The sequence below is a fragment of the Rhinatrema bivittatum genome, chromosome 3 (genome assembly GCF_901001135.1).
Source record: "Rhinatrema bivittatum chromosome 3, aRhiBiv1.1, whole genome shotgun sequence".
NCBI lineage: Eukaryota > Metazoa > Chordata > Amphibia > Gymnophiona > Rhinatrematidae > Rhinatrema > Rhinatrema bivittatum.
Window position 1 is genome coordinate 588,714,628 of NC_042617.1, and position 21,075 is coordinate 588,735,702.

At 43.3% G+C, this 21,075-nt stretch overlaps 1 protein-coding gene across 4 annotated transcripts in view; it reads left to right on the top strand.

The window, feature by feature from the left end:
* The window catches only part of SCAF8 (SR-related CTD associated factor 8), a 686,214-nt gene that overhangs the window by 363,514 nt on the left and 301,625 nt on the right, over positions 1 to 21,075 (top strand). For all 4 annotated transcript variants that reach the window (XM_029596704.1, XM_029596703.1, XM_029596702.1 and 1 more), the window contains exon 14: positions 16,325 to 16,438. In XM_029596704.1, coding sequence (XP_029452564.1) covers positions 16,325 to 16,438 — 114 coding nt within the window. The remainder of the gene's footprint in view (positions 1 to 16,324; positions 16,439 to 21,075) is intronic.

Consider the following 21,075-nt stretch of genomic DNA (forward strand, 5'->3'; position numbering starts at 1 on the left):
CACTAGAGATAAGCAATAAGTCGAAAACAACCTTTCTCAAGGTTTGAAAAGGGGGAGAAGAGGGGGCTGGAGTTCTTCCAGCATAGGCCTTCGACTAAAGCCATGGCTTATAGAAGAAGTAAAGGCATATGGGTATTAATGCTAACATGTCTCTTTATGGCTAATTGATTACTGACTACACTAAATTTAAGTAATCATCAATAAAGCACAAAATATTTTCTGACATCTCATGAGGAACTTTGTCAAATGCCTTCTGAAAATCCAAGTATACTACATCTACCGGTTCACCTTTATCCACATGTTTATTAACTCCTTCAAAAATGTGAAGCAGATTTGTGAGGCAAGACTTGCCCTGGGTAAAGCCATGCTGACTTTGTTCCATTAAACCATGTCTTTCTATATGTTCTGTGATTTTGATGTTTAGAACACTTTCCACTATTTTTCGTGGCACTGAAGTCAGGCTAACCGGTCTGTAGTTTCCCTGATCGCCCCTGGAGCCCTTTTTAAATATTGGGGTTACATTTGCTATCCTCCAGTCTTCAGGTACAATGGATGATTTTAATGATAGGTTACAAATTTTTACTAATAGGTCTGAAATTTCATTTTTTAGTTCCTTCAGAACTCTGGGGTGTATACCATCCATTCCAGGTGATTTACTACTCTTCAGTTTGTCAATCAGGCCTACCACATCTTCTAGGTTCACCGTGATTTGATTCAGTCCATCTGAATCATTACCCATGAAAACCTTCACCATTACGGGTACCTCCCCAACATCCTCTTCAGTAAACACCGAAGCAAAGAAATCATTTAATCTTTCTGTGATGGCCTTATCTTCTCTAAGTGCCCCTTTAACCCCTCGATCATCTAACGGCCCAACTGACTCCCTCACAGGCTTTCTGCTTCGGATATATTTAAAAATGTTTTTACTGTGAGTTTTTGCCTCTACAGCCAACTTCTTTTCAAATTGTCTCTTAGCCTGTCTTATCAATGTCTTACATTTAACTTGCCAACGTTTATACTTTGTTATTTTCTCCTGTTGGATCCTTCTTCCAGTTTTTGAATGAAGATCTTTTGGCTAAAATAGCTTCTTTCACCTCCCCTTTTAACCATGCCGGTAATTGTTTTGCCTTCTTTCCACCTTTCTTAATGTGTGGAATACATCTAGACTGTGCTTCTAGAATGGTATTTTTTAACAATGACCACGCCTCATGGACATTTTTTACTTTTGTAGCTGCTCCTTTCAGTTTTTTTCTAACAATTTTTCTCATTTTATCAAAGTTTCCCTTTTGAAAGTTTAGCACGAGAGCCTTGGATTTGCACACTGTTCCTCTTCCAGTCATTAAATCAAATTTGATCATATTATGATCACTATTGCCAAGTGACCCCACCACCGTTACCTCTCTCACCAAGTCCTGTGCTCCACTGAGAATTAGATCTAAAATTGCTCCCTCTCTCGTCTGTTCCTGAACCAATTGCTCCATAAAGCTATCATTTATTCCATCCGTCCTTGGAACTCCATTAACTGGTTCATCGGTGGGGGAAAGTAGCTATGCGGGCATAGCACAAGTGCCTTCTGGTTCTGGCATGGATCCTTCTGCCTTTTCTTGGGTATAATTTATTCAAGGATGGCAATCCTTTCTTCAGGTACAGTCCTCAGCCCCATCCAATCTTGCCAGGTCAGTTGCAGGTGGTGTTCTCACAGGACAAGCAGGATGGTAGTCCTCACATATGGGTGACATCACAGGATGGAGCCCAATCACCGAACACTTTTGTCAATTTCTAGATCTTTGACTGGCACCTACTGGGCATGCCCAACGTGGCACTAAACCTGCAACCAGCAGGGGTCCCCCTTCAGTCTTCTTTTTTCCGTGCAGCAGTAGCCACGCGGGTTAAGGAGCTCCACAGAGATTCCTGACAGTAATTTTCCTCTCGGAATTACTAAAATCTTTCATAACCCACAGGGGTCCCTCTTTTGAATTTTTGACTCTGCAGTACTCGGTAAGTTTTTTTTTTACCTAAGTTTGGCCCTCGCGGCCTACTGGCCGTCAACTGCACCAATGCTCAATTTTTCAAAGCCATGGCGTCTGGGTTCCATCTGTGCTCAGACTGTACTCGCACCATGTCCATAACAGACCCTCATAAAATCTGTGTAACATGTCTCGGGTGCGAGCATGATGTCCTGACTTGCACCAAATGTGCCCTAATGACACCAAAAGGTCGCAAGGCCAGAATGGAGAAAATGGAACTTCTCTTTCGTTCTCAAACTCGGACGCCGTCTATTGCATCGATGTCGTCTGAACCGGCACCATCCACTTCGCGCCAGTATCGGCCACCGGCCGGTGACCGTCCAGCATCGATGACTTCTCGGCCTTCCACTACCTCTACTCCCCCTCAGGACCAAGGGGATCGTAGAGAGAAACATCGGCATTGACCATCGAGGAAGGAAAAACATAGACCTCGCCATCGTTCGAGCCGCCATCGAAGAGACCCCTTCCAGAAAAGGCATTGACCGTTTCTGAGACCGGGTCAACGAGGCAACCCTCACCCGGACGGGTATCGGGAGTCGCGACTCCGCCTTTAACGATGGTCCCTCCGGCTATGCCTCTACCTCCTTCTTCCCTTCCGGAGCTGGGGCTGATTGCTCCAGGTCTCCGTGAAGAACTGGACCAGATGGTTCAGGAGGCCATCGATAAGGTGATGCATAGATTCCAAGTTCCCCCGGCACTAAAATCGGTGCCGGTTCCAGAACCAATCATCGATCCCATTCTGGCAGCGTTGGCACCGCTGCTCTCGAAGATGGAAGCGCTTATAGCAGCTTTTCCACCGATGGCTCCAGGGTCACAGATGGCTCCGGTGCCTTCTCCGCTTACTCTGTCATCGGGAGGAGAAACACCGTTCCACATCCCTCCATCGGGAGTCCTGCCGATGCCTCAACCATTGATGTCGATGTGGCCATCTGCGACACCGATCCATCCATCGATGCCCTCGATGCCTGCACTGGTGCCCTCAATGCCTTCATCGGTGCCTCCATTACTTCCCTTGATGCCTTCAGAGCCTAGACCAGTACCTTCAGGAATACCATCGTCCCGTCCTTCTCAGGTTCCTAGAGGGACAGGTGCTGATCCCTATGACACCTGGACTGGCGATTCATCTCAAGACACCGATGATTTGCCATTGCCACCTTCTCCTACTGAAAGAAGGAAGTGTTCTTCTCCAGAGGACTTGTCCTTCATAAATTTTGTGAAGGAAATGTCTGACTTGGTTCCCTTCCAATTACAGATTGAGCAAGATGATAGGCACCAAATGATGGAGCTGTTACAATTCCTGGATGCTCCCAAGGAAATAACCTCCATCCCTATTAACCAGGTTCTTTTGGATCTTCTCAAAAAGAACTAGGAACACCCTGGTTCTGTAGCCCCGGTCAAACGGAAGGCAGATACCTTTTACTTTGTCCAGTCAGCCCCAGGGTTCCAGAAACCTCAGCTGGATCACCATTCTGTGGTTGTAAAATCTGCCCAAAAGAGGGCACGATGTTCAGAACCCCATTCTTCCTTCCCCCCAGGTAAGGAGCAGAAATTCCTGGACGCCACTGGCCGGCGTGTCTTTCAGGGATCAATTCTCATCTCTCAGATTGCATCTTATCAGCTGTATATGACCCAATATAATAGGGTCTTATTCAAGCAGATACAAGACTTTGCAGACTCCCTGCCTCAGCAATTTCAGGAACAGCTTCAAACCCTGGTACACAAGGGTTTTGAGGCAGGGAAGCATGAGATAAGATCCTCTTATGATATCTTCGACACCGCTTCCAGCATCTCTGCAGCTGCTATTTCTGCAAGAAGATGGGCCTGGCTTAAGTCTTCGGTCTTCCCCTCTGACGTACAAGACAGATTGTCTGACCTGCCTTGCATTGGAGACAATCTGTTTGGTGAACAGATTCAGCGGACGGTGGCGGAACTCAAGGAGCATCATGAAACCCTTCGCCAGCTGTCTCTTTTGCCTCCTGATTATTCCTCCAAACAGCCTTTCAGAAAGGATACTAAAAATTCATTCTTCCGTCCAAAGAAGTCTTATCCACCACCGTCTAGAAGTCGTTCCTCGAGACCTTTCCAAAAGGCCCAGTCTCGTCATCCTTGGAAACAAAAGCCGCAAGCAGCTCCTCAGCCAGGCCCTGCTTCCGGCTTTTGGCTCCTGCATAGAGAGCAGCAGCCAGCTTCTAATGCCTCAGATACCAGTGGGAGATCGATTTGAACAACAGGTGGCACACAATCACCTCAGACCACTGGGTCCTTGCCATAATCTCTCAATGTTATCACCTGAACTTTCTCTTCATCCCACTGGACTCCCCACCTTGGCTGACGTGGGGAACATCCAACCATTCACCACTCCTGGAGCCGGAGGTTTCCCTCCTCCTCCAGTCCAGAGCAGTAGAACCAGTGCCCTACTCCCAACAAGGTCTGGGATTCTATTCCCGATATTTTCTAATCCCCAAAAAATCAGGAGGCGTTGGTACAATTCTGGACCTATGTGCCCTCAACAAGTATCTCCACCGAGAAAAGTTCAAGATGGTAATCTTGGGTTCCCTCCTTTCTCTTCTGCAAAGAGGGGACTGGCTCTGCTCTCTAGACTTCCAGGACGTGTACACACACATTGAGATAACTCCATCTCATCGCAGATTTCTGAGATTTCTGGTAGGCCCCAGTACCGAGTGCTCCCAATTGGCCTGGCATCTGCACCATGAGTCTTCACCAAGTGCCTCGTAGTAGTAGCAGCCTTCCTCAGGACTCAAGGAGTTCATGTCTACCCCTATCTGGATGACTGGTTGATCAGGGCTTCCACTCAGCAAGCTGCTCCGTCGTCCCTACATCTCACCTTACACACTCTGATTTCGCTAGGATTTCTTGTTAACTACGAGAAATCCTGCTTAGTCCCATCTCAAACTTGTCCTTCATAGGGGCAGACTTGAACACCTTTCAAGCAAAGGCATTTCTGCCGAGACAGCGAGCTCTCACTTTCATTTCTCTCGCACAGCAGCTACAGTCTCAGCACCACTCAACTGCACGCCACTTCCTCATCCTGCTGGGACACATGGCGTCCTCAGTACAGGTTACCCCAATGGCCCGCTTGGCCATGAGAGTCATGCAGTGAACTCTAAGGTCACAATGGACTCAATCCGTCCAACCACTATCGACCATTGTCCACATCACCGACCCACTTTGTTGGTCTCTTTCCTGGTGGAAAAATCAGGTCAATCTCCTTCAGGGCCTACCCTTCCAGGCCCCAGACCCTCAAATAATTCTAACCACCGATGCTTCCAACCTCGGCTGGGGAGCACATGTGGCCGATTTGCAAACCCAAGGAGATCGGTTTCCAGAGGAAGCCAAACACTAAATCAATTTACTGGAGCCTCGAGCAATCAGATATGCTCTCAGGGTGTTTCAAGATCGCCTTTCCAACCAGGTCATCCTGATTCAAACGGACAACCAGGTGGCCATGTGGTACATGGAGGGACGGGCTCTTACCTACTGTGTCAGGAACAGACACAGATGTGGCTGGAAGCCCTCTCTCACTTGATGTACCACAGGGCCACCTACTTGCCGGGAGTGGACAATGTGTTGGCGGACAAGCTGAGTTGCGCCTTTCAACCGCACGATTGGTCTCTGAACCCCACAGTAGCGGACTTAAAATTCCAACGTTGGGGCTATCCCCACATAGACCTCTTTGCGTCACCTCAAAATCACAAGGTAGAGAACTTTTGTTCTCTCACTCGCAGCCAACACTCACAGCTAAGAGATGTGTTCTCCCTCTCATGGGCAATCGGTCTCCTATTTGCATCCCCTCCACTTCCGCTTCTCTGAAAGACTCTTGTGAAGCTACGTCAGGACAAGGGACGCATGATCCTTCATGATCCTTCATAAGAGTGGTAGCAGAGTGGAGGTTGGAAACTAGAGGCTGGTTAGCCTCACCTCTGTAGTGGGAAAATTAATGGAGACTGCTGAAGGAAAGGATAGTGAACTATTTATAATCTGGTGTATCGCTGGACGCAAGGCAGCATGGATTCACCTGTCAGACAAATTGATTTTTTTTGTGACTAGAGAATTGGATCAAGGAAGAGCGCTCAGTGTGATTTACTTAGATTTCAGCAAAGCTTTTAATATGGTCCCATATAAGGAGGCTTGTGAATAAAAATGAGAAGCTTGGGAGTGAGTGGCAAGGTGGTGGCATGCATTTCAAACTAGTTGACTGATAGGAGACAGTATATAATGGTAAATGCAACCTTTTCTGAAAAGAGAGCAATGTACAGTGGAGTGCGCGCAGGTATCAGTGTTGCAACCTCTTCTGTTCAATATCTTTGTGAGTGACATTGCAGAAGAGATAGAAGGTAAAGTTTGACTGTTTGCGGATGATACTAAGATCTGCAACAGAGTGTACATGCCTGAAGGAATAAAGAGAATGAAAAGTGATTTAAGAATACTCGAAGAGTAGTCAGACATTTGGCAGCTGGGATTCAGTCAGGAAGTGCCGAGCCATGCATCTGGGGTATGGTAATCCAAAAGAACTGTGTGTGATGGAGGGTGAAAGGGAGGGAACTTAGGGCAATATTGTTTGGTGATCTGATGATGGCGAAGCAATGTGACAAGGTGATAGCTAAAGCCAGAAGAATGCTGGCCAGGATAGAGAGAGGAATAACTAGTAAGAAAAAGGAAATAATAATGCCCTTGTTCAGGTCCTTGGTAAGGCCTCAGCTGGAGTACTCTGTTCAATTCTGGAGTCCATATCTCAAAAAGATTAGAGTCAGGATGAAGGCAGTCTAGAGAAGGGCAACCAAAATGATGTGAGGTCTCTATTGGAAGACCTATGAGGAGAGGCTGAAGGATCTGAATATGTATACCCTGGAAGGGAGGAGGTGCAGGGGAGATATGATAGAGATCTTTCAGATTCCTGAAAGGTTTTAATGATGAATGAACTTTGACCAGCCAGGAGCCAAGCTGTTTTGCAGTGCAGATAAATTAATAAAGCAATTGTATCTTATTATATTGAGGAAGGTTTCTGTGTATAATATATTGCTCTGTGCTTTCATTTCATTATCTCTTTCTCTTCTAGTTATTGATACTGTATATTAATTTGTTTGGTTTCTTGCTATTGGTTTGCTTTAAGATTCAAGAGGAAAAAAACAAACACGAAAAACCCCCCATTCTAGCATTTAATTAGTACCCCTCTCTTATTTATATTTGTATTATTTAGCTGTCACTAATAATCTCTGTTTAATATTGGGGCATAAAGTGCTGTGGGATCATTTAATAGCTAAGGACAAGTAAAGTTCCAGAAAGTGTCGTGCTCTACCCAGCTTGACCAAGGTTTGTTTAATTCCCTCCAACCCTACCCCTCTGCCCACCCACCCCTAGGTTTGTTTTTCTTATATAGTCTGCCTAAATTCATAATTGGCAACAAGATTAATTACTAAATTGGTATTTCCTTAGGTGTTAACTATTTTATTTATTTGTTAAAAATGTCTATACCGGTATTTGGTGGGAACCGTCATATCGGTTTACAAGATTACATAAAAACATTTAAACTAAAAATCAAAAAATTTACAAATAATAAAATGACATTTCTAATAAGTTAAAACTTCATACAATTTTCATAATTATGGCCTTACAGTGAGACATCTGGACAATAACATTCAATACTGTGACTAGCTCAACTATGTTTCTCCTCAGCCATTAGTTCTTTTTCTTTTCGTGATTTTTTTGATTCACAGATTACTGTCACCATCATGAAACGCTTGCTGAAAAAGGCATGTTTTGACTTTTTTTCTAAATGCCATTCTATTTGGTTCTAGCCGAATGTCAACTGGTAACTTATTCCAAATTTTTGGAGCAGCAAGTGATAGGACTCTTTCCCTCACTGATGTTAGTTTTGCTGAGATCATTGATGGAATGGACAATAAGCCTTAACTGGCGGATCTCAGATCTCTTTGGGATGTATGTACCCTTATTGCAGCATTCAGCCATTCCATGTTTTCTCCATGTACCGCTCTATGCAGTATACATAAGGTTTTAAACTGTATTGGCTGTTCGATTGGCAGCCAAAGAAGTTCTCGCAAAATAGGTGTAATGTGTTCCCTTCTCTTTGAGCCTGTTAGTAATCTTGCGGCAGAATTCCTCATAAATTACCAAGATTCAAGAGGAAAAAAACAAACAAGCATAAATTACCAAAATGAGGACTCTCCAATGTAGCTATTGTGGAGCCTTTATTCTGAGGGACATCATCTGTAAACTTAGGGCTTGCCCCATTTGTGCAGACCTCTCTTCCTTGAAAAAGGAGCTGCCTGAAGTTAAAGCTGAATTAGCTTCAATAAAGAAAGTCTCCCCCACTTTACATTATTCAGGAATTAATTCCCCATTACCATTAAAAAAAACCAAAAGTCAAGAAAAAAGAGATATACAGTGGGCTCAGGTAGGATAAGACCTGTGACCCACAGACACCCGTTCTTGTCAGCTGTGCACCCCACAAGTCTACCCCCCCCCCCCCACTCATACAGGGCATTAAGGAACTCAAAAAACAACAGGATTACAGTGGGCTCTGGTAGAATTAGACCTGTGATGCGGAGACACATAATGTATCAAGTGCAACAAGTACAAAAAGCCTTCTCTGTATTAAATACTGAAGACGTTCATGAGAAAAAGATTGAAGTGTTATCTGAAAAGAGAGAAGAAACCCAATGCATACAGAAATTCCAGATCAGTAACCAAAGGAATAAGCACATTGTGATGGATGACTCTGTCATCAGAGGCACTAATCTTTTCCTTTGCACACTTGCAAAGGGAAAGGGTGAAGTGAATAACAAAACTCAACTAAAGTCACAAAAGGAGTCCAGGAAAAGCAGTAACCTGAACGAGAAAAGCTGGAAAGCTATGAGCACAAATGCTCATAGTTTGGGCAATAAAATCCCAGATCTGCAAGCCCTAATGGTGGAGGCGGATTTGGACGTTGTTGCTGTCACGGAGATGTGGTTCACGGAATCTCATGATTGGGATACGGCAATACCGGGCTATAACTTGTTAAGGAAGGACAGAGAGGACAGGAAAGGGGGAGGAGTGGCTCTTTGTCAGAAACAACATCCAAGCATCTGAGCTGCAAGGAAGATGGGGCAATGAAGAAGCACTATGGGCTGACCTAAAAAAAGATGATGGGGCATCCATTTATATTGGAATGGTATACAGGTCTCCAAATCAAAAGGAAGAGCATGACAGAGATCTGGTTGAAGACATCCAAAAGTTGGGAAAGAAGGGAGAAGTGGTGATCGTTGGAGACTTTAATCTGCCGGATGTAGGCTGGAGAATCTCTTCTGCCGAATCTAACAATATTAGAGAAATAGTGGATGCCCTGCAAGGGGCTTTGTTCAAACAAATGGTAATGGAACCCACGAGAGAGGGGAGCTATACTCGATTTAGTGCTCACTAATGGAGATAATGTCTCTGATGTCCTGGTGGGCGCGCACCTCAGCACCAGTGATCATCAAATGGTATGGTTTCATATCACACAAAGGATACGTAGAAGAAGTACGAAAACCCGAGTTTTGCAGTTCAAAAACACAGACTTTGATGAAATGGGAAAGTACCTGGAGGAAGAACTAAAAGGCTGGGAGAAAGAGAGAGATGTGGATCAACACTCAACCAATCTAAAAGGAGCAATTATCAAGGCAACTAATCTGTTAGAAAAGCAAAAGAAAAATGAAACCTATCTGGTTCTCAAAGGAGGTGGCTGACAAAATAAAAGCTAAAAGAACAGCATTCAAGAAATATAAAGGATCCCAAAGGGAGGAGCACAAAGAAGAATATCAGGTGCAACTGAGGGAGACGAAGAAAGTAATCAAGAAGGCAAAAAGTCAAGCGGAAGAAAGGATTGCCAAAGAGGTAAAGAGAGGTGACAAAACATTTTTCAGATACATCAGAGAAAGAAAAGCTCAAAGTGGTATAGTGAAATTGAAAGGTGAAAAGTAGCAATGTGTAGAGAGAGACGAAGAAATGGCAGAAATATTAAACAAATACTTCAGTTCGATGTTCAATAGATCCCTAGAAATGGGAGTGGTGCCGAGTGATTGGAGAAGAGCGGTAGTGGTCCCTCTTCACAAGAGTGGGAGCAGAGAGGAGGCTGGTAACTACAGGCCGGTTAGCCTCACCTCGGTGGTGGGAAAGTTGATGGAGTCGCTGAAAGAAAGAATAGTGAACTATCTACAGTCGGGAGAATTGCTGGACCACAAGCAGCATGGATTCACCAGGGGAAGATCCTGTCAGACAAATCTGATTGACTTTTTCGACTGGGTGAGTAGGGAATTGGATCATAATATAATTAGGGGTCACGAAATGAAACTCTAGAGGGGACAACTCAGAATCAAGGTCAGGAAGTATTTCTTCACAAAAAGGGTGGTAGATGCCTGGAAAGCCCTTCCAGAGGAGATGGTGAAGACAAAAACAGTCAAAGAATTCAAAGGGGCATGGGATAAACACTGGATTTCTAAAAGCTAAATCACGGAAATGAGAAAAGTGTGCAGATGGGTAACTTGCTGGTGGTGTGGTTGAAGGCATTGTGATTACTGCCCTTAACCAATATGTCTTGATGCTTTCAGTGCAACTGCTGCATCGTTCCTCACTTTGGCAGGAGAAAAGGGGAATTGGATACAGACAGCAACCAACGGGGCCCAGCTTCTACTGGGGTACTGGTACGCAGAGATAAGAGAAGGAGCACAGGACTGCTTCTACGGCCAAGTCCAAGAGCAAAGCACGTCAAGCAACACTGTCTGAATTTTCAAGAAAGCTCAGCACCCAGTAAAAATTGTTGCAATTTTTTAGGGGTATCATAAGGCTTGGGGATAATTGCACAGAGTGGCTGTTACTACCCTTAAGAGAAACATGGAAGTAACCTGCACAGAGTGGCAGTTACTGCCTTAAGCTTGCTGGGCAGACTGGATGGACCATTTGGTCCTTGTCTTGCTTTCATTTCTTTGTTTCTGTGGATTATGGTAACCACAGATGCCAGTCTTTAAAGCATGAGGGAGTCATTTGTTAAAGTCAGGCTTCACAGGGCCTGTGGTCGGCTGCAGAAGCTTGTGGTCTATTAGTCATTTGGAAACAACAGCGATCAGGAAAGCTGGATTTCCTCCTTCTGCTTGTCCACAACAGGCAGTGTGAGTTTGGGCAGAGCGACATCCGCAGATCTTGTTTGCGTCTTATGTGGCTAGAGAGGAGAGTGTGCAAGCAGATTTTCTCAGTAGGCACGCTTCCTGGAGAATGGGAGTTAGCTCAGGAAGCCATCTCTTTAATCAAGGCAATTTGCATGTGTGGGGAGGGAGTCCTCAGCTGGATCTGATGGCACTAAAATTGAATGCCAAGGCCTTAAGAACATAAGAACATGCCATACTGGGTCAGACCAAGGGTCCATCAAGCTCAGCATCCTGTTTTCAACAGTGGCCAATCCAGGCCATAAGAACCTGGCAAGTACCCCAAAACTAAGTCTATTCCATGTTACTGTTGCTAGTAATAGCAGTGGCTATTTTCTAAGTCAACTTAATTAATAGCAGGTAATGGACTTCTCCTCCAAGAACTTATCCAATCCTTTTTTAAACACAGCTAGACTAACCGCACTGACCACATCCTCTGGCAACAAATTCCAGAGTTTAATTGTGCGTTGAGTGAAAAAGAACTCTCTCTGACCAGTTCCAAATGTGCCACATGCTAACTTCATGGAGTGCCCCCTAGTCTTTCTATTATCCGAAAGAGTAAATAACCAATTCACATTTACCCGTTCTAGACCTCTCATGATTTTAAACACCTCTATCATATCCCCCCTCAGCCGTCTCTTCTCAAAGCTGAAAAGTCCTAACCTCTTTAGCCTTTCCTCATAGGGGAGCTGTTCCATTCCCTTTTATCATTTTGGTCGCCCTTCTCTGTACTTCTCCATCGCAACTATATCTTTTTTCAGATGTGGCGACCAGAATTGTACACAGTATTCAAGTTGCGGTCTCACCATGGAGCGATACAGAGGCATTATGACATTTTCCGTTTTATTCACCATTCCCTTTCTAATAATTCCCAACATTCTGTTTGCTTTTTTGACTGCCGCAGCACACTGAACCGACGATTTCAATGTGTTATCCACTATGACGCCTAGATCTCTTTCTTGGGTGGTAGCACCTAATATGGAACCTAACATTGTGTAGCTATAGCATGGGTTACTTTTCCCTATATGCATCACCTTGCACTTATCCACATTAAATTTCATCTGCCCTTTTGATGCCCAATTTTCCAGTCTCATAAGGTCTTCCTGCAATTTATCACAATCTGCTTGTGATTTAACTACTCTGAACAATTTTTTATCATCTGCAAATTTGATTATCTCACTTGTCGTATTTCTTTCCAGATCATTTATAAATATATTGAAAAGTATGGGTCCCAATACAGATCCCTGAGGCACTTCACTGCCCTCTCCCTTTCACTGAAAAAAATGTCCATTTAATCCTAGCCTCTGTTTCCTGTATTTTAGCCAGTTTGTAATCCATGAAAGGACATTGCCACCTATCCCATGACTTTTTACTTTTCTTAGAAGCTTCTCATGAGGAACTTTGTCAAACGCCTTCTGAAAATCCAAATACACTACATTTACTGGTTCACCTTTATCTGCATGTTTATTAACTCCTTCAAAAAAGTGAAGCAGATTTGTGAGGCAAGACTTGCCTTGGGTAAAGCCATGCTGACTTTGTTCCATTAAACCATGTCTTTCTATATGTTCTGTGATTTTGATATTTAGAACACTTTCCACTATTTGTCCTGGCAATGAAGTCAGGCTAACCGGTCTGTAGTTTCCCGGATCACCCCTGGAGTCTTTTTTTAAATATTGGGGTTATGTTAGCTACCCTCCAGTCTTCAGGTACCATGGATGATTTTAATGATAGGTTACAAATTTTTACTAATAGGTCTGAAATTTCATTTTTGAATTCCTTCAGAACCCTGGGGTGTATACCATCCGGTCCAGGTGATTTACTACTCTTCAGTTTGTCAATCATGCCTACCACATCATCTACCTTGCGATTCTTGGTTGAAGACAGGGGCTAGTTCAGATTGCTTCACTGTGTTTTCTAGCTGTGGCCTTGAGATTCTGCTGTATATTTTTCCTCCTTGGCCCCTGATAGGCAGAGTAGTCAGGCAAATAGCAAAACATCAAGGCAGAGTGATCATGGTGGCCCAGACAACCGTGGTACACAAATCAGTTGAGTCTTAAGTTAAAGGGTCTGGTTTTCTTGGAGCGAGTGGATTTATTTTGTCTGAAAACCTGGCTTTTTAGAGGAGAAAACTGAGAATTAAGGGTTATTTGGAGAATGTCATTGCAACCTTGCTTCATGCTAGAATTCTCTATTTCCCGCGCATACATGTGGGTTTGGAAGGTAGTTGTGACCTGGCATCAGTTCCTTGGTACTTTTTGTCTTTGCAGAAATGATTACAGAAAGGATTAGCCCTGAGCTCTCTTGGTGCAAGTTGAAGTGTTGACCTGTTACGGAGGGAAAGTGCTTAAGGCTTCATTGTCCTCTCAACCATATGTAGTATGATATTTTTTGTACAGCAATACCATCCTCCAATTTGGCGGGTGGTTCCACCATGGAATCTTAATTTGGTTTTGAGGGCTTTGTTTAACTCCTGTTTCAAGCCATTGAGAAAAGGGGTGTATTTTAAGGAACATCATAAAAGAGATCTTTCGATTGGCTGTTTGTTCAGTGAGGCGTATTTCAGAGTTACAGGTTTTGTCATGTAGGGATCGTTTCCTTCAGTTTTTGGAGGACGTGGTTTCCATTAGAACAGTGCCATCCTTTATATCAAAGATGGTTTCTTCATTCCACTTGAATCAATTTGTGAAATTGGCTTCTTTTAGGAAGATGGAATTTTCTTCTCTCCATGACAGTGAGCTTCATGTTTTGGATATGCACAGGGATCTCCTGAGGTATTTAAAGATCACAAACTACAAAAGTCGGATCTTCAATTTGTATTATTCAGTGGTCACAACAGAGGGGAGAAGGTGTCAGAGACCTGCCTACATTTGCAAGGGGCTACAGATCCCAGTAGGCCTTTGGGCTCATTCCACAAGATTACAAGCTGCATCTTGGTCTGAATGTCAGTTGATGTTGCTGCAGAAGATCTGCAAGGTGGTGACTTGTTCTTTGCATACTTTTACCATGCACTGTAGGCTGGTTGTTTGAGCTCCAAACACAACGGTGTTTGGTGAGAGTGTGCTATGAGTGGGTTTTTCGGGTTCCCACCTAGTTGTGGGAAATTTTTGTAGATCCTAGTTTTTCAACTGATTTGGGGGACAATAAAGGAAAGAGAAATGGGTTCTTACCTGTTAATTTTCTTTTCTTGAGTCCCATAGATCTGTCCGGAATACCATCCTGAATTTCTGAAGACTACTCTTCTCTCTGTGTATATATAGATGAGATGATTGTTTTGTTTGGCATTCAAATTTTTCTTGGCGTGGGTTTACAAGTTGTAATTGCGGTTACCGATAGCTCATTTTCTTTCCCCCCTGCTTGAATATAAGGGGAATAATTTGTTATAGATTATGCTGAGCAACTGCAGGTGGCACACTGTTTTATATACCAACAGTACAATAAAGCTTTTCTTCTTGGTCACTGTCTGCTGGTAGGGGAGAGAAACCCAGTCGTCTGCACTCATCTGCGGACTCAAGAAAAGTAAAATAGCAGGTAAGAAACAAATTTCCTTTAAAGCTAGATGAGTCAAGGAGGCAATAAATTTGGCCTACATATTCAAGAGGCTGGTGGTGCCCAAATAGTTTAAGGCATATTCAACCAGGGCAGTGGTTCCCAACCCTGTCCTGCGGTCCACCTAGCCAGGGGTTTTCAGGATATCCTCCATAACATGCAAATTTTCTCTCATGCATATTCATTGTGGATATCCTGAAAACCTAACTGGCTGGGACAAGATTGGGAACCACTTGAACTAAGGGTATATGTGGCCTTGTGGACGGAACTTAAATATGGTGAGGCTAGAGGAGATTTGTAAGGTGGCAATGTGGACTTCCTTGCACAGTTTTGCAAGATGCTTTCATTTGGGTATTTAAGTGAGAGACTCTGCTTCATTTGAGTGATGTTCTTAAGAGCAGGCATCATAGGCGCTCTCATAAGAACATAAGAAATTGCCATGCTGGGTCAGACAAAGGGTCCATCAAGCCCAGCATCCTGTTTCCAACAGAGGCCAAACCAGGCCATAAGAACCTGGCAATTACCCAAACACTAAGAAGATCCCAAGCTACTGATGCAATTAATAGCAGTGGCTATTCCCTAAGTAAACTTCATTAATAGCCGTTAATGAACTTCTCCAAGAATTTATCCAAACGTTTTTTGAACCCAGCTACACTAACTGCACTAACCACATCCTCTGGCAACAAATTCCAGAGCTTTCTTGAGAGCCTGAGGGCTGTTTGGGTACATCCCATGCATCTGGATATGTCTGGTGGGATGATAAAGAAGGAAAAATGTGGCTCTTATGTGCTAATTTTTGGTCCTTGAGTCCTTATAGACCAGTCCAGGATCCCTCCCAATCCTTTTGACTCCTTATCAGAGTTAAGTACTTGCTGTCAAATGTTAACAAGTTTGCAGAGCTGCGAGTTATGTTTATTGGTTAAGACCCTCAGGTGTTGGTGTCAGGGTCATTTGGGGTTCATGTACACATTCCTGCTTGTTATGGGGAAATTTTAAATTGCTAGTTGCTTTAATTCAGAAATACTGGAGAGCTGCATATAGCACAGCACCCTTGAAAGGGTGATGTAAATAAACAGTTGTTCACTGTCTCCATCTGCTGGTCAGGGAGCAAAACCCATGCATCTGGGCTTAAGGAAAGAAAATTAGCAGGTAAGATCCATATTTTTCCTTATGTGTTATGTTTTTGCAGTTACTGATCTCACTTACAAAAAAACCCAATGTTTGTATTGCTGGGTTCCTGCAGCAGAAGTGGGAATGAAAGCAGGTTCTGAAATTAGAACTCGAAAGTACTTGCTGATGAGAGAGGTAAAACTCTGTCTTGTTTCAGTTGCAACTCAAGTGAGGAACAGTGAGGATGCAGGGAATGGGATAGTACTAATAAGTGAAGGAGAGTGGCATGGGTTGGTTAGTTGATGCTGGAGGCAACATATGAACAGCAAAAATTGCTTATTTAAACAAGGTGCCCATGTTTTTGAGAGTTTATCTATTTTGTGTCTGTTGTGTCCAGAGTAAGCTGACATCTAGGAACAACTGCCTATGTTGCTTTCTTCACAGATGATTCCTCCCAGAGGTTGTGCTTATGTCTGCATGGTTCACAGACAAGATTCATATCGTGCTCTTCAGAAACTTAGCACTGGATCCTGCAAAATTGGCTCCAAAATTATTAAGGTAGGCCATATTGAGGGGACAAGCTGACTTGAGTTTAGCACAGAGTTATCTCTTAAGTTATCCATTCAAATATGTCTCATTTCTATCCATTTGGCTGTGGAGTGGAGGAGTAGCCTAGTGGTTAGAGCCAGTCGGTTGCAAACCAGGATTCAAATCCTGCTGCCGCTCCTTTTGACCTTGGGCAATTCACTTCACCCTCCTTTGCCCCAGGTACAAATCTAGGTGTTAAGCCTTCTGGGGGATAGGGAAATACCTATAGTACCTGAATGTAATCTGTTTTGTTGAAGTACCTTAAAAAACAGAGTATAAATCAAATAAGTATACATAAAAATAAATAATTTCCTTCTAAAGTGTTTGGTCCTATTTGAAATGAGTTGATGGGCTCAAGCGATTTCTTAGTGCACAGCCATTCACATCACTGGAAGAATACTATCACATAATTGGTATAATTGCTGACCGTCTTAGCAGAGAGTTATTGCATAGGCAGAAAGACTGTATTACTTCTTCACCTCCAGAGCACACAGGTTTGAGGCTCATTGGCAGGGAGTTTGGGAAGCCTGCAATGCCACTACCTTATCATAGCTGTTCTGTGGCTAAATGGAGGACTTTACTTTCTAATGTTGTCAGGCACTTTTGACCAGTAGCAAATTCATTAAATTTTAACAGCAAAAATGCCATATTAATATATAACACAAATGTACATAAACTTGTATATATTTAAAAAAGAGGATCGACTTCAAAAAAGAGTGAAAATTATTATTTAAACAATTTTTCAGCTCAGACGTTTTTCTTACCTCCTTGTAATTGATCCAATAGTGTCGCTCTGGAATGACCATGAACTGCTGTACATTTTGTATTATAGTTCACCTTATCTGGCATTCTAGTTCATTAGCTTTATATGTAACACATAGCTCCTCGAATTTAACATTTAGTTATTCTACTGTTCCTTGCCTCTTAGAGTTGGTACTGTTCCATGTAAGGGCTCTGCCTATATGTAAATGGCTCCGCCTAATTGTTCCTAGTTATATGTAAACCGGTACGATGTGCAAACGGCTATCGGTATAGAAGAAACTCTAAATAAATAAAATAAAAATAAATAAAATGAGTAATGTCCTCCACACAGATTTTCAAATAATTATCAGCCTGAAAAGTTCTCCCAAAACATTTGAAATAAATTCAGCCTTAAATAATATCCCAAATAGTCAAAAAATATTCAGAAGCTATATGGTGGTAATCTGTATAGATGTGTTCTGGCATGGCTAATGTTTTGCCTCCTCAGCTGCATTAAGGATATATCATGGTGTTCTAAAAGGATTAATAAATTTATTTATAAACTTTATTTATAAACTTTTCTATACCGGTATTAGTGGGTACATCATACCGGTTCACATTTCAACAAAAGGCCAGAAAATACATATAACAGGGCAAAGGGGAGGGATCATGGCGAAGAAAAGGCTGAGAAGAGGCAAAAACAGGAGCAACAAAAAACAATGTAACTTTCATTAGTTATATAAATAATCAAAACAAAGCGTTGAACATTCATTAGTTATATAAATAGACAAAAACAGAGCACTGAAACTGAGTAATGAGTCAGAACTATAAGCAAGATTCACTGGATTCAGACTGGATGGCAAAAGTTGTGAAGGAAGGTGAAGAAGAGGGCAAATTTAAGTTGGTTAGTCGGGGTAGGCATGTTTAAAAAGCCATGTCTTTAATTTCTTTTTGAATTTGAATGTGCATATTTCGAGACGTAAGTTAGTGGGAAGTAAGTTCCATTGTGTGGGCCCTGCGATAGAGATGGCACGGGTCCCTGGTGGAAGAGAGGTGTGCCTTTTTGAGGGAGGGCACCTGGAGGGCTCCTCTATTGATAGTTCTGATAGGTTGGTTCGATTGTACAAGGCTGAAGGGTAAGTCCAGCCAATTGGAGTCATAGGTGTACAAGGATTTATGAATGATGGTGAGGGTTTTAAATAAGATACGAGATGGAATGGGGAGCCAATATAGGTCTTTAAGAATTGGGGTGATATGGTCTGATTTCAGTGCATTTTAGATGGTTCTTGCTACCGCATTCTGGAGTATTTGTAGTGGTTTTATAGAGGAGTAGGGGAGCCCTAAGAGGAGGGAATTGCAATAGTCCAGTTTTGAGGACAGCGTGGCTTGGATGACAGTGCGGAAGTCATGAGTGTGTAGTAAGGGCTTTAATTTTTTTAGATTGTTGAGTTTAAAAAAGCCCTCTTTGAGAATGGAACTAATATTTCTTTAAATTCATTTGTTGGTCGAAGAATACACCTAGGTCTCTTACAGATAGTTGAGCGGAGATGGGGATGAGTAAAGGGTCATTTGTCAAGGAGTGACTGGGAGTGAGGTGTTGGGAGATGAACAACAGTTCTGTTTTTTTGGTGTTTAGAGCAAGGTGGAGGTTAGAGAGTAAAGCGTTGATTGAGGCTAGGCAGGATTCCCAATGTTTTACAGCATTGGAGAGTGAATTACAAACAGGTATGACGATTTGTACATCTTCAGCGTATAGATAAAATTTTAGACTATGGTCTGTGAGGAGATGTCAGAGAGGGGTGAGATATAAGTTAAAAAAGGTGGAGGAGCCTTGAGGGACACCCTGAGAGAGGGCGTAGGGGGTGGATTTAGAGTTACCAATTTTAACGGAGAATTTCCTGTTGGAAAGGTAGGATTTGAACCATAGTAGGGCTAAGCCAGATATGCCAATATCTGTAAGGCGGGAGAGGAGGTGATTATGGCAAATAGTGTCAAATGCAGATGAAATATCCAGAAAGGCAAGGATATACTGTATTTTCCGGCGTATAAGACGACTGGGCGTATAAGACGACCCCCCCCCTTTTTATACACATTTTTAAGAAAAAAAATAATTTTACACTCAAACAGGAGCAACCCTATCTATGAAAAGGTAACACTACAAATACCGTATATCAGGCCCTAAAAACCAATACACCTCTCATTAGGAAAACAGAACTAGCAAGCAGCTATAGATCCCCACACAGAAATAATTGTAAAACTATACTAATAAGCAGAATAAATGTTTCAAAACAGCTATGAACAGAATAACATCTAACAATTAAAAACTCATAAAAACTATTAAACTTTCTCCAAACACCAATAAAATATTTCAAAAAAGCAGACACATCACATAATATTAAATAATTAAAATGGCAGTCAATCAAGAAAAATAAACTTAAAAAGCCACCTTTACTTACCCCCTCCAGCAGCTCTCCTACTCCTCTTCCATGCAGGCCGTAGCACACACCAGAAGCAGCAGTAGTGGCTAAGCTCTATACTCATGGTCCTCTTCCTTAGGGTCTATGTCTCTCACACACACACACCATACCAGTCATGCCCCCATGACCAGTTTCTGTCTCTCACACACCAATCATTTCCCAAACAGTCTTTGACACACATACCAGACACCTTCCTGAACAGTTTCTCTCATGCCATAACCACACACAGGCTTCCCACTCCCGTGTTCTGCTTACCGTACATATACGGGCTTCTCACTCTCATAATCACTTTCTCTGTCTCACACACACACCAGTCTCTCTCTCATTTCCATGCTCGCTCTCCACGTGCACAGGCTTCTCATTCCCTGAATCACATTCTTTCTCTCACATTCACACACACCAGTCTCTTTCTCTCACACACACCGTCACCTTATCAACCAGTCTCTCTCTCATGCATGCACACACACACACAGCCCTCCCACCCCCATGCTCTCTCTCACATAATCAGGCTTCTTACTCCCATGCTTTTTCACATACCCAGATTTCTCACTTCCATGCTTTTTCTCTCTTTCACACTCACATACACATCAGTCATCTCCTTGAGCAGTCACTTTCATTGTCTCTCACATATACACACACATGAGCTCTCTGACCAGTTTCTCTCAATCACACACATGCTCTCAATCAAATGCATTCTCTCACTTACACACTGGCTGGCTGGCTGCTTCTCTCTCTCTCTCTCTCTCTCTCTCACTCACTCACTTCCTCTCCCCCCGCCCCTCCCCAAGCACAAATGGTAGCTGCTGCAGCCTCCTCTTCCAGCCCCCGCAGGCCAAGAAAGAAGAATCCCATCGGCCGCGGGAGGCTCCTGCTGCTCTCTCCTTTCCCTATTATCAGCTGCTTCGATTGCTCGGGGGCCGATGCTGCTGTCTCTGCTGCTATTTTTTCATGCGGCACGGCTCTTTCTCCTTCCCGCGCACTGCGTATCACTTCCTGTTCTGGGTCGGGGGGGGGGGGGGGGCGGGAAGAAGAAAAGGCCAGCCGTGGGTGCCACAGCTTTTTTTTTTTTTTTTGCACCGCTGCCGTTCCCGCTGGGCTTGAATGTGCTGATAGCCCAGCGGCAACGGCAGCAGGGAAGGAAGACCAGCTGATTTTCAAAGAGAACTGTCTGTATAGTTTCTCGTCAAAACTAACATAAGATGCATGTGTTTAAAATCACGCTTACTTTGCACCCGCTATTTGGGTGGGCGGCAATAAAATAGCGCGCGTGCTGTTGATGATCTCAAACACAACACACACTGTTATCCGCCCTCTCTCCTGCCCTCTCCAGGAATGTCTCTCTTTTTAACTCAGCTATAAGTGCATGTGCAGTTTTCCTGTCTCCCCATC